Source organism: Hemiscyllium ocellatum, chromosome 50 (genome assembly GCF_020745735.1).
Source record: "Hemiscyllium ocellatum isolate sHemOce1 chromosome 50, sHemOce1.pat.X.cur, whole genome shotgun sequence".
In the NCBI taxonomy this organism is placed as follows: Eukaryota; Metazoa; Chordata; class Chondrichthyes; order Orectolobiformes; family Hemiscylliidae; genus Hemiscyllium; species Hemiscyllium ocellatum.
This window is the reverse complement of record NC_083450.1, coordinates 8,967,199-8,980,794: the sequence shown is the minus strand read 5'-3', so window position 1 is coordinate 8,980,794 and position 13,596 is coordinate 8,967,199. Positions and strand designations below refer to the sequence as shown.

Sequence of the window (13,596 nt, the reverse complement as noted above, 5' to 3'; positions counted from 1 at the left end):
GCCACCTAGTATTTGGTATAGGGACAGTGTAGAGGGAGCTTTACTCTGTATCTAACCCCGTGCTGTCCCCGTAACCTGCACATCTGTGGACTGTGGGTGGAAATCCATGCAGACACGGGGAGAATGTGCAAACTCCACACAGTCACCTGAGGCTGGATTCGAACCTGGATCCCGGGTACCGTGAGGCAGCGGTGCTAACCACTGAGCCACCGTGATCCTTTGTGAATCCAGGTGGATCAGGTGCAATTCCGGGCTCCTGCACATGAGGAAGCCTTTGGAAAGGGGGGGGGGGTTGTCCCCACAGCATTAACCAAAGCCTCTTGATTAACCAGACCATGACGTTACCACAATCCCCCTTCAACACATTTTACTTTATGAAAGACTTGACAAAATCCTTGATGACGATAACAGGTTAGAAGCAGGAGGTGGCCATTCGGCCCCTTGAGTCTCCTCAATACAATCGTTGCTAATCTGGTTTTAACCTTAACTCTACGATCCTGCATAATTCTTCACCCCCTGGGTCATCGTCAGGAATCTACCGCCATCTGCCTTTGAAATAGTGAAAGATTCAGCATCCATTGCTTTTCAAGAAGGGAATTCCAAACACTCAGAAACCCCCTGAAAGAGAAAACTGTTCCTCATCTCTGCTTTACAGAGACACCTCTTACTTTTGTGATTCTCAGAGTTCAGGATTTTCCCACGAGATGCATAATCCTGTCCACATGCACCCTCCGTCAGGAACCTGGGCGTTTCAATACCGTCAACTTCAAAACTCCAGCGGACACAAGACTAGCCCACCCAATCTTTTCTCAAAAGGCAATCCATTCCTACAGGGTTTTAGTCCGGTCAACCTTCCAATGCATTAAGATGCTTCTGTAAGGACTGAAGCCATTCCTGTACGACTACAACTCCTTATCTGCATTCAATTCCCCTCGCAATAAACCCTAACATCCTACTAGCTTTCCCGATTACCGCTGTACCAGGAGGCAACCTTGTGTGATGGGTGCACTGGGACACCCAGACGCCCTTGCACCATGAGTGACCTGACGGACGAGGGGCTGAACTGGCAAGGCGCTTGGGCGTCGGGGTGGGCTGCAGCAGAGGGGCTTTCCGCTCACCTTGGCTCTCGATGACGCTCTGCACCACCTCCTCCAGGCCCAGCATGTAGATGAACTCGTTGTTGGCGGCGCTGGGCAGGAAGTTGAGCAGTGGCGGCGAGGGCTTGGGCGGCGGGATCTCCAGCAGGGTCTTCTCCAGCTGCTTGCGCAGGGCCAGCTTGGCAGCAGCCTGGCTACTGGCCGGGTCACTCAGGCCGCCGGGGCTGGACAGCGCCGGGCTGGCGCCCCCTGCTGTCGTCAGGCTCGACTGCACGTGGGGCTGGACGTTCATGTAGATGGTGGACGGGGTGGTCCGAGGCGATGGGATGGACGAGCCTGTCTGCTGGAGGGGGAAAGAGAGAGAGACACGGGGGGGGGGGGGGGGGGAGAGGCATTTATCGAGGGGGGGGGAGAGAGGGGGGTTGCGAATGTAGACAGACAGAGATGTAAGGTGGGGGATGAGAGAGAGAGAGAGAGAGAGGGAGAGGGAGAGAGGGGACAGAGAGAGAGAGAGGGATATATAATATATATATGTATAGTGAACAAAAGAGAGAGAAAAGGATGGAGAGACACAGATTGCAGGGTGAACAGACAGACAGAGAGAGGGTGAGAGGAAAGGGGAAGGGGTAGAGAGAGAGAGAGAGACAGACAGAGGAGGGGGAGAGAAAGAGGGGAAGAGACAGAGTGGGGGAGAGAGAGAGATATAGAGAGGGAGATATAGAGAGAAACAGAGAGAGACAGAGACAGCGAGCGAGCAGAGGGACAGAAAGAGAGAGACAGCGAGTGAGCAGAGGGACAGAGAGAGAGAGAGAGAGAGAGAGAGAGATAGATAGACAGACAGCGAGCGAGCAGAGGGACAGAAAGAGAGAGAGGGAGAGAGACCATTAGCAGAGGTAGCCCCCTGATGGGACGGTTAGAAATCTGAACAGTACGAGGCCACACAGTGCCTCAAGCCTGGACTGCTCTGCTCAGAGTCTTGAGCTCACTGTCCGAGTGAAGAAATATTACCTCGCTTCAGGCCAAAAAGGCTGATACCCAGACCCACTCCCCCCACCGTTCGACATTCTCTAGCTGGAGATAAGACATAGACAGCACTGCCACACTGACCCGCTCCAAACTTTATACTTCTGACTCAAATCATTCTCTCACACATCTGCATTCAAGGGATGAACAGCCCACTAGTTTCAATACAGCCCATGACCATGTAATCAGAGACACCATGGAGACGCTGTTCTGCACTTCACCTCCGAGTTACAGCTTGTACACACAGCCTTTGGGTTCAGCAGTGACAGCACCCTCACTGAGCGACAGCGTTAGTCACTGAATACAGCGGAGAGTCATCTCAGAGAGAGGGTCTTGGCTTAAGACTCACGCCACAGACCTGACCCCAGTCGGCTCTCAGTGACAAGCACTCAGGGAGTGCCGCACTATCAGAGGGTCGGGGCTGAGGGAGTGCCACATTGTCAGAGGGTCAGGGCTGACGGAGTGCCACACTGTCAGAGGGTAAGGGCTGAGGGAGTGCCAATCGTCAGGGGTTCAGTGCTGAAGGAGTGCCACACTGTTAAAGGGTCAGTGCTGAGGGTGGGCCACACTATCAGAGGTTCAGTGCTGAGGAGGGCCACACAGTCAGAGGGTCAGTACTGAGGGAGTGCCACTCTGTCAGAGGGTCAGTGCTGAGGGAGTGCCGCACTGTCAGAGGGTCAGTGCTGAGGGAGTGCCACACTATCAGAGGTTCAGTGCTGAGGAGGGCCACACTGTCAGAGGGTCAGTACTGAGGGAGTGCCACACTGTCAGAGGGTCAGTGCTGAGGGAATGTCACTCTGTCAGAGGGTCAGGGCTGAGGGAGTGCCACACTGTCAGAGGGTCAGTGCTGAGGGAGTGCCGCACTATCAGAGGGTCAGTGCTGAGGGAGCACTGCACTGTCAGAGGGTCAGTGCTGAGGGAGTGCCCCTCTGTCAGAGAGTCAGGGCTGAGGGAGTGCCCTATCCGTCAGAGGGTCAGCGCTGAGGGAGTGCCACACTGTCAGAGGGTCAGTGCTGAGGGAGCACTGCACTGTCAGAGGGTCAGTACTGAGGGAGTGCCCCTCTGTCAGAGGGTCAGGGCTGAGGGAGTGCCCCTCCGTCAGAGGGTCAGGGCTGAGGGAGTGCCACACTGTCAGAGGGTCAGTGCTGAGGGAGCACTGCACTGTCAGAGGGTCAGGGCTGAGGGAGGGCCACTGTCAGAGGGTCACGGCTGAGGGAGGGCCACACTGTCAGAGGGTCAGGGCTGAGGGAGTGCCACTCTGTCAGAGGGTCAGGGCTGAGGGAGTGCCACACTGTCAGAGGGTCAGGGCTGAGGGAGTGCCACATTGTCGGAGGGTCAGTGCTGAGGGAGAGGGCACTGTCGGAGGGTCAGTGCTGAGGGAGCGGGTACTGTCGGAGGGTCAGTGCTGAGGGAGCATGCACTGTCGGAGGGTCAGTGCTGAGGGAGCGGTCACTGTCGGAGGGTCAGTGTTGAGGGAGTGGGCGCTGTCGGAGTGTCAGTGCTGAGGGAGTGGGCGCTGTCGGAGTGTCAGTGCTGAGGGAGCGGGTGCTGTCGGAGTGTCAGTGCTGAGGGAGCGGGTGCTGTCGGAGTGTCAGTGCTGAGGGAGCGGGTGCTGTTGGAGGGTCAGTGCTGAGGCTGCATTAGGAGATCGACCCTGTCAGAGTGAGGAGTGCTGAGGGAGGATTGCAGTGTTTGGAGCAGCCGTAATGACAAATCCCAGAGCTACTAGGACAGGATTTATACTGAATGAATTCTGACTGAAGTAGAGAGTGTGTATGGATCTGGGATTTCCGGAGAAACTTTCAGAAGTGGAGCGCGAATGTGGAAAGACTGAAAGGGCCCAAGGCGGAAAACTAATTGGAACAATTTTTACAAATAACCAGCACAGTCACAACAGGCCAAGTGGTTTTCTGTGGTGTAAGAGTTAAATTGTTCTCTCACACACACACACGCGCGAATGGGACCCCGAGAGTGTCTGTCACTTACCTTCTGGTAGGAGCTGGCCGGGGTCTGACTGGACACTGGGCTGTGGATGAGACCAGGTTTGTTGAGCCTCATGTTCTGCATCTGGGCTGGGCTGGGGGCGATCACTCGCTGGGACATCAGCAGCTGCGGCAGGGTGCTGTTGGGAACCGACCTGATAACCGGGTGACCCTGCTCAACAAGGGCCCGAGAGATACAGAGAGAAAGAGAGAGAGAGAGAGAGCAAAGGCTGCAAACACACAGACTGACGGACACCGCTGTCTACATCCCCTACCCCGGACAGCTGGGAATGGGCACCGGTCATCTATCCTAACCTGTAATCTTCGGGCACTTTTGCAGGAACAGGTGCCAAGAGGGAGGAGGGGGGGAGATTGTCCGAAAATGAATAGGGGATGTGAGAACTCGAGAAATCGGGTGCATGGTACAGGGGAGAGAAATGCAGACAGATGTGAAATGGGGGGAGACAGAGAGAGATGGGAAGAGGGGAGTGAGTGAGAGAGAGAGAGAGAGAGAATGAGGAGGGGAGATATATAGGTTTATATATCTTTTATATATATGAGACAGAGAGAGATGGGGAGGTGGGGAGAAACGGGGAGGAAGTGGGAGATGGGAGGAGGGAAGAGAGAGAGAGATGGGGAGGACAGGAAGAGAGAGAGATTATAAATTTTATATATATATATATATATACACACACACACACACACACATATATAGAGAGAGAGATGGGGGGAGGAGGGAGAGAGAGAGAGAGAGAGACGGGCGGGGGAGATGGTGAGAGAGAGAGGGGAGAGGGGAAGGGAGATAAATGGGGGAGAGAGGGGGGAGGGAGAGAGACAGGGGGTAGGGGGAGAGAGAGAGAGGGAGACGGGGAGGGGAGGGGGGAGAGAGGCGGGGGAAGGGGGAGAGAGAGAGATCAGGAGGAGGAAAGAGAGATGAGGAGAGGGAGAGAGAGAGAGAGAGGTGGGCAGAGGGAGAGACAGAGGAAATTACATGTGAAGTCGGACTGAGAGAAATAAGAGAGGTGGACAAAGACACAGACCGGAAGGAAGACAGGAGGAGAGGGTAAGAGTGCCAGAGAGAGAGAGGGGGAGAATAAGTGATGAAGAGATGTGTGTGTGTGAGAGAGAGAGAGAGAAAGGAGGAAGATTGGGGGAGGAGAGAAGTGGAGAGGGAGAGAGAAAGGAGTGTGGCAGGGAGAGTGAGAGAAAGAGGAAGGAGAATGAAGAGGAAAATGAGAGTGGGGGAGTGGAGAAGACGTGATGGGTGAGCTGTCTCCTGCTGCCTAGCTGTGTCAATCCCTGGTCAGTTTCTGATGCCAGGCGATGTCAGGAACCCGTGCTCCCAGAGTATTAGCCTGAGCCCTCTGCCTTCTCTCGACATTCCCATGATGCTGCCGGCTTCCCAGAGACCTGGACAAAATGCCACGCAGTCAGCAAGCACCCCCCCCCCCCCACCCCCTCCTCATCTCCCCACGAGGGGAAGGGTTTATCAACCCAACCCTGGGGAATGGGGTCCCACAACCCCTCTCACTGCCTGGTGGTTTATTTTTCTGGGGTTTGGGGTGAGGGAGGGGGGCTTTGGCAGATGTGGCTCCTGCTGGCCCTCCCCCGGTGCTGCACTGACCTGAGATCCTCGCAGGTTCTGAGGGTCCAATACCTGAGGGATGGGCCGCGATGGGGGCTTGGACAGCATCTGCTGGCCGCCTGGAGCCAGCGACGGCTGGATGACAGATGGCGCATTCTGCACGACGGGCACCTTTGGGGATGGAAGGGGGTGTGAGAGAGATAGAGAGAGATAGAGTGAGATAGAGAGAGATAGAGAGAGATAGAGAGAGAGAGAGGAGGAAAAGAGAGAGAGAGGAGGAAAAGAGAGAGAGAGAGAGAGAGAGGCGGGGAGAGAGAGAGGATGGAGGAAGAGAGAGAGAGAGGCGGGGAGAGAGAGAGAGAGAGAGACGCAGTGGGAGGGGGAGGGGGGCAGAGACAGAGAGGGAGAGAGAGAGAGGGAGAGAGAGAGAGAGAGAGAGAGAAAGAAAGAGAGAGAGAGGGGGAGAGGGGGGAGAATGGGAGAAAGAGAGAGCATCATTAGCCAGTGGGAGCCAATAGCCTTTGTGCTCATGGTCCTCCCTCTGCACACCTGCCATTGCCTTCACTCCCCTCCACAGCCCAGCCAGCCCAGCCCAATCGAGGCCCCTACCTCAGGCTCCGGGCCTGCTCTTCCTCACAACTGGATCCTCAGCCTGAAATAACCGCACTGGGTTTTCTCTCTCTCTCTCTCGCCCTCTGCAAAAGAACGGCCCCATTCGGCCCATCCTGGTCGAGAGCGATCCTGTTCCGACTTGAAAGCCTCAACTGAACCTGCTACCTACCGCCCACGCTCTCCCCGCTGATCCGAACCCTCTCAAACTGGCTTCTCCCCGCGTCTCCAAGGCAACTTCCCATCGATCGGCCTCAATCTGTGACCTTCGGGTTTCTCAACCCCACCCCCTCCCCTCCCCCGGCCCCCGTGACGAACAGTTTCTCCCTCTCTGCTCTGCGCACACCCCTCGTGATTTTGAAACCCCAACCAAATCTTCGCCAGAACAGCACCCTGGCTTTTCCGGTCCATCCTCGTCTCCGAAGTCCCTGGTCTCCGCAGCCACCTTCCTCCATCTTTTCTAACACCCTCAGAGCACTCCTGCAGTGCAGAAAGAGACCATTCGGCCTGTCGAGTCAACACTGACCCTCCCACTGAAGAAAATCCCACTCAGACCCACTCCCTGCCCTAAACCTGGAACCCTGCATTTTCACATGGCTCACCCAATGAACCTGCACATCCCTGGGCACTACGGGACAATTTAGCATGGCCAATCCACCCTAACCTGCACGTCCCCGGACACTATGGGACAACTTAGCATGGCCAATCCACCCTAACCTGCACATCCCCGGACACTATGGGACAATTTAGCATGGCCCATCCACCCTAACCTGCACATCCCTGGGCACTACGGGACAATTTAGCATGGCCAATCCACCCTAACCTGCACACTCCTGGGCACTACGGGACAATTTAGCATGGCCAATCCACCCTAACCTGCACATCCCTGGGCACTACGGGACAATTTAGCATGGCCAACCCACCCTAACCTGCACATCTTCGGACTGTGGGAGGAAACCAGAGCACCTGGAAGAAACCCTCAGACATGGGGGAGAATGTGCAAGCTCCACACAGGTCAGTTGCTTTGAGGGTGGAATCGAGCCTGGGTTCCTGGGTCCTGTGAGGCAGCGGTGCTAACCACTGAGTCACCGTGCCGCCCGGATATATCCTTCCTAAAGCAATGCTCTGGTTTATGCTGAACCTTTATTTATTATCATAAGAGGTGCCTGCTCCAACTCAGTGGGTCCTCAAGACCCGTGCAATCTCCATAAGTAATTCCCTCAAATAACCTCACAGTTCCTAGCCACGATCTCTTTCTTAATTCACCCGTGAGACATCGGTGCCCCTTGGCTGGCCATCATTTATCCAGTTCTTTAACAATATTTTGAGTGCATGTGCTTGGTGGCTCCGCTAGAGTCATTTCTGAGCACCAGCCCATATAGGAAGGATGTGGAACGCAGTGTAGAGGAGGAGGCAGAAGATCACACTCACTGATACGTACCCTCACACTCACACAGTCGTCTGGGGATGACACCAAAAGTGGTGGTGCAGTGGACGGTGAAGAAGGTTATCTAACGTCGCAGATTGGGTCAGTGGGCTGGGGACTGGCAGATGGGAGGTGAATCGGGCTAACTGCCAGGTAACATGTACAATTAAAAACGGGGCGGTGCTGGAAAACAGAGGGGCTCAGCTACAGAACGCTTTGAAGTTTGCGTCACGCGACGGGGGCGCTTGAGGAGGCGTTTAGCTCACTTGGCCTTCATTGCTCAGAGCTTTGAGTACAGGGGGTTGGCGTCCAGTTCTGGTTGCCCTGTTACAGGGAGGAGGTTCGAAAGCTGGAGAGAGTTCGGAGAGGATTTACCAGGAAGTCACTCCAGGGAATGGAACGTTTTGAGCTGTGAGGAGAATCAGACAGCGTGGAAACAGGCCCTTCAGCCCAACCTATCCGTGCTGACCAGGTCTCCTAAACTGAACGCCAGACCTTTCTTTTTCCATTGGAGTGTAGGAGCTTGAGGGGGTAACCTTATAGAGAGCATTTGAAATCATAGATAAGGAGAATGGCAGTGGGAGGGGCGGGGGGGAGGATTTCAAGACGAAGGGACATATTTTTAAGGTGGAAGAAATATTTAGAAAGGACATGAGGGACAACAAGGATAGTTCGTGTGTGGAATGAATTTCCTGAGGAAATGGTGGACTACAGTTATAATGTTTAAAAGACATTTCGATAAGTACGCCAATGAGAAATGGTTAGGCCAAGCGCTTTGGTCAAACCAGCCCATGCCGACAATAATCCCAAACTAAACTAGTCCCACCTGCCTCTCCAGCTTCTCCTTATACCTCAAGGCCTCCATTCCCACCAACAGTCCAGTAAATCTCTTCTGAACCCCCTCTGATGTGATAATATCCTCCCTCCCTTTAACAGGGCAACCCCGAACTGCACACAGTGCTCCAGAAGAGGCCTGTGCAACCTCAACATAATGTCCAAAAGCAGCAAACACGAGATGAGGGCAAAGAAACCTCTCTTGCCCGGCGCGTAGTGCAACTCAAAGTGCTCAGAGAGAGAGCCAGTGCAGACACGATGGGCCGAATTGGCGGGGATAGGCGTGTGTGTGAAATAGCCTCCCAGACTGTCATTTGAGACGCTGGGGTGGGATAACTCAGCTTGGGAAGGTGCTCCCAAGAGCAGAAACTGGGCTCACAGGCAGACCCTGAGGGTTATCAGCAGGGGTACGTACAGTTTACACCCCCCACTACGCTCTGACACCAGCAGCTAGGGCAATTCTCCTTTAACAGCAGCTCCCAAACCTGCAACCTCTCCCTTTGATTTAATCTGCTCGAGAGATGTGGGCATCGCTGGCTGCACTGGCACCTATTGCCCGTCCCTAAGGGCAGTTAGGAGTTAAAAAATGAGGTCTGCAGATGCTGGAGATCACAGCTGCAAATGTGTTGCTGGTCAAAGCACAGCAGGCCAGGCAGCATCTCAGGAATAGAGAATTCGACGTTTCGAGCATAAGCCCTTCATCAGGAATAAGAGAGAGAGAGCCAAGCCGGCTGAGATAAAAGGTAGGGAGGAGGGACTAGGGGGAGGGGCGATGGAGGTGGGATAGGTGGAAGGAGGTCAAGGTGAGGGTGATAGGCCGGAGTGGGGTGGGGGCGGAGAGGTCAGGAAGAGGATTGCAGGTTAGGAGGGCGGTGCTGAGTTGAGGGAACCGACTGAGACAAGGTGGGGGGAGGGGAAATGAGGAAACTGGAGAAATCTGAATTCATACCTTGTGGTTGGAGGGTTCCCAGGCGGAAGATGAGGCGCTCCTCCTCCAGCCGTCGTGTAGTTGTGTTCTGCCGGTGGAGGAGTCCAAGGACCTGCATGTCCTCGGTGGAGTGGGAGGGGGAGTTAAAGTGTTGAGCCACGGGGTGATTGGGTTGGTTGGTTCGGGCGGCCCAGAGGTGTTCTCTGAAGCGTTCCGCAAGTAAGCGGCCTGTCTCACCAATATAGAGGAGGCCACATCGGGTGCAGCGGATGCAATAGATGATGTGTGTGGAGGTACAGGTGAACTTGTGGCGGATATGGAAGGATCCCTTGGGGCCTTGGAGGGAAGTGAGTGTGGAGGTGTGGGCGCAAGTTTTACATTTCCTGCGGTTGCAGGGGAAGGTGCCGGGGGTGGAGGTTGGGTTGGTGGGGGGTGTGGATCTGACAAGGGAGTCACGAAGGGAGTGGTCCTTGCGGAACGCTGATAGGGGAGGGGAGGGAAATATATCCTTGGTGGTGGGGTCCGTTTCATCTATTGCATCCGCTGCACCCGATGTGGCCTCCTCTATATTGGTGAGACAGGCCGCTTACTTGCGGAACGCTTCAGAGAACACCTCTGGGCCGCCCGAACCAACCAACCCAATCACCCCGTGGCTCAACACTTTAACTCCCCCTCCCACTCCACCGAGGACATGCAGGTCCTTGGACTCCTCCACCGGCAGAACACAACTACACGACGGCTGGAGGAGGAGCGCCTCATCTTCCGCCTGGGAACCCTCCAACCACAAGGTATGAATTCAGATTTCTCCAGCTTCCTCATTTCCCCTCCCCCCACCTTGTCTCAGTCGGTTCCCTCAACTCAGCACCGCCCTCCTAACCTGCAATCCTCTTCCTGACCTCTCCGCCCCCACCCCACTCCGGCCTATCACCCTCACCTTGACCTCCTTCCACCTATCCCACCTCCATCGCCCCTCCCCCTAGTCCCTCCTCCCTACCTTTTATCTCAGCCGGCTTGGCTCTCTCTCTCTTATTCCTGATGAAGGGCTTATGCTCGAAACGTCGAATTCTCTATTCCTGAGATGCTGCCTGGCCTGCTGTGCTTTGACCAGCAACACATTTGCAGCAGTTAGGAGTTGACTGCTCTGCTGTGGGTCTGGAGTCACGTGCAGGCCAGACCGGGTAAGGGTGGCAGATTCCCTTCCCTGAAGGATGTTATTGAACCAGAGGGGTTTTTACCCCAACTGAATAGTTCGCCAGTGAGCTAGCTTTTTAGCTCTGAATTTTCTTTTATTATTAAATTCACATTTCAACATTGACCCTGGAGAGATTCGAGTTGAGATCAGAGTGGTGCTGGAAAAGCACAGCAGGTCAGGCAGCATCCGAGGAGCAGCAGAATCGACGTTTCGGGTAAAAGCCCTTCATCAGGGATAGGAGCAGGGAGCATCCAGGGTGGAGAGAGAGAGAGAGAGAGAGACTCACTGAGATTCTTGTGGAGAGAGGAGGAGAACCTCTTCAAAGTAGGCATCATTGCAACTGCAGTAAGGTTAAAATCAACTAGGACTCAGAATCTCAGTGAGTCTCTCTCTCTCCACCCTGGAGGCTCCCTGCTCCTATTCCTGATGAAGGGCTCCAGCCCGAAACGTTGATTCTCCTGCTCCTCGGATGCTGCCTGACCTGCTGTGCTTTTCCAGCACCTCTCTGATCTAAACTCTGGAATCCAGCACCTGCAGTCCTCACTTTTGCCTGGAGGGATTCGAACCCATTTCCCTAAGGAATTAGCCTGGCACAGTGGCATCATCAGTCTGCCATCTCTACCCCTTAAGTTCCCCTCCCCCCACACACACATACACACACACACACACACACCCACCCCTCCACACACACACACACACACACACACCCCTCCACACACACACACCCCTCCACACACACACACACACATCCCTCCCCACACACATACACACACACACACACCCACACACCCCTACATACACACACACACACCCCTCCACACACACACACCCCTCCACACATACATTCCCCTCCCCACACAGCCACACACCCCACACACACACACCCCTCCACACACACACACACCCCTCCCCACACACACACTCCCCTTCCACACACACACACACACACACTCCCCCTTCCACACACACACACACTCCCCCTTCCACACACACACTCCCCCTTCCACACACACACACTCCCCCTTCCACACACACACACTCCCCCTTCCACACACACACACACACTCCCCCTTCCACACACACACACACACTCCCCCTTCCACACACACACTCCCCCTACACATACACACTCCCCCCTACACACACACACACACACACACACACACACACTTGGAAATACATCGGCTGTTCCTAACAGCACTATGTCCCTGCACCACAGAGGGGGTGGGGTGGGGGGAAACTGCAGCAGTTCAAGAAGACACCTCACCCCCACCTTCTCAAGAGGGGAAGATTAGGGACGGGGAGCCTGGCTTGTGTCAGTGGGTGCTCACAAGCAATGGACATGAATTTGGAGAGAACCTACAGGACAAACATTGCAACCTCTCGAGGTCAGAGGGAAGGCGCAAAGAAGCAAAATGCAGCAGGCATTAGAATAAAAACCAAAAATTCTGGAAATTTTCGGGATGTCCTGCAGGGGGAGAAAGAAATAGGGAGGGGAAGAGAAGGCTGCGGGTGGAGGGGAAGAGAGGGGGGAGGGGTAGAGAGAGAGAGAGGGCCGGGGGGTCTGGGGAGAGAAAGGAGACCGGGGGCAGGGGGAGGGGCAGAGGGGAGCAAGGGTAGAGAGTGGGTGGGCAGAGAGAGTGCGAGACAGAGAGAGGGGTGGGGAGGGGTTGGCACAGGAGCAAAGAGAGGGGGCTGAGGGAGACGGGTAGTGGAGCGGGGGGAGAGGTGGTGAAGGCTGAGGGGGAGAGGAAGAGGGGGAGGGGAAGAGAGAAGACAGTAGGGCGGGAAAAGGGATGGGGAGAGGTGGTAAAGTGAATGTGGAGGGAGAGGAGACAGACTGAGGGGGAATACAGAGTGAGGAGGAGAGGACTTGGGGCAAGGGAGGGAGAGCAAGCCGGGGGGGGGGGAGGTGGGAGAAAGGATGGGGGGTGGGGGGAGAGAAGAGAACAGAAGTGGGTAGAGAGAGCACAGGCAGTGTAGAGCGAGGGGAGGAGTGGGAGAGATAGTTAACGGGCCAGGTTAATGGGTTTCCATCAGAACGGGCACCCACCACCCGAAGTCGGGCACTGCCACCAGTGAACGTGTCTCTGCCTCCTCCTCAGCACTGCGACAGGAGCAGACCTACAGTAACCCACTCTCCAGGTCGCTCCCCTCCCCAAAACCCCCCCAGGATAGCCTGGCACTGTAAGGGCTTGTTGGCATGGTGCCCCCCAGCCTGCCACCAGCTTGTGGTGGGTGGGCTGGGGAAAGTACCCCGTATTCCCACTGGCTGCCGGCCGGATCAGGGTTTTCTGGGATTCCTGGGAGCCCACTCCGCCCCAGATTGTTCCTGGCCCCAGTGCCAAGGTGCTGGGCCTTACCTTCTGCACCACGTTCTCCTTCTGTATCTGGCTCTGGCGGAGTTTCTTCAGCAGCACCAGCCTGGCCTCCTCCAGCCGCAACTCATCCCGCAGCTGCTTGATGATCATCTGCCGCTCCTCGGGACCCTTGCCCTGGGGACACAGAGAGAGAGAGAGACAGAGAGAGAGAGAGAGAGAGAGAGAGAGAGAGAGAGACAGAGAGAGAGAGAGAGAGAGAGAGAGAGAAGGTGTGATAGACCTCAGCAACACAGAGCGACAAGGCTCCAGGAGACAGCACCTTCCAAACCCATCAGCTCCACAGGGGGCAGCAGATACACAGGAACTGCACATCCCCTGCCCCATCCCCCCGCACACACACACACACACGCACACAGACACGGACAAATAGACACACAGACAGACACACACACACTCACACACAGACACAAGCACACTCACACACACTCATACAGAGACACACACACTCACATCCACAGACACATTCACACAGACACACTTACACACACACTCTCACAGAGAGAGAGACACACACACTCACAGACACACACACAGATACA

The 13,596-nt window shown here is 55.3% G+C and overlaps 1 protein-coding gene across 7 annotated transcripts in view; it reads right to left on the bottom strand.

Moving 5' to 3' along the window:
• The window catches only part of gatad2b (GATA zinc finger domain containing 2B), a 117,900-nt gene that overhangs the window by 17,173 nt on the left and 87,131 nt on the right, over positions 1-13,596 (bottom strand). For 3 of the 7 annotated variants that reach the window (XM_060820674.1, XM_060820678.1, XM_060820673.1), the window contains exons 5-8: positions 13,040-13,171; positions 5,727-5,858; positions 4,107-4,274; positions 1,119-1,440 (exon numbers count right to left, since the gene is read on the bottom strand). In XM_060820674.1, coding sequence (XP_060676657.1) covers positions 1,119-1,440; positions 4,107-4,274; positions 5,727-5,858; positions 13,040-13,171 — 754 coding nt within the window. The remainder of the gene's footprint in view (positions 1-1,118; positions 1,441-4,106; positions 4,275-5,726; positions 5,859-13,039; positions 13,172-13,596) is intronic. The other 4 variants (XM_060820680.1, XM_060820675.1, XM_060820676.1 and 1 more) reach the window with 3 other exon arrangements.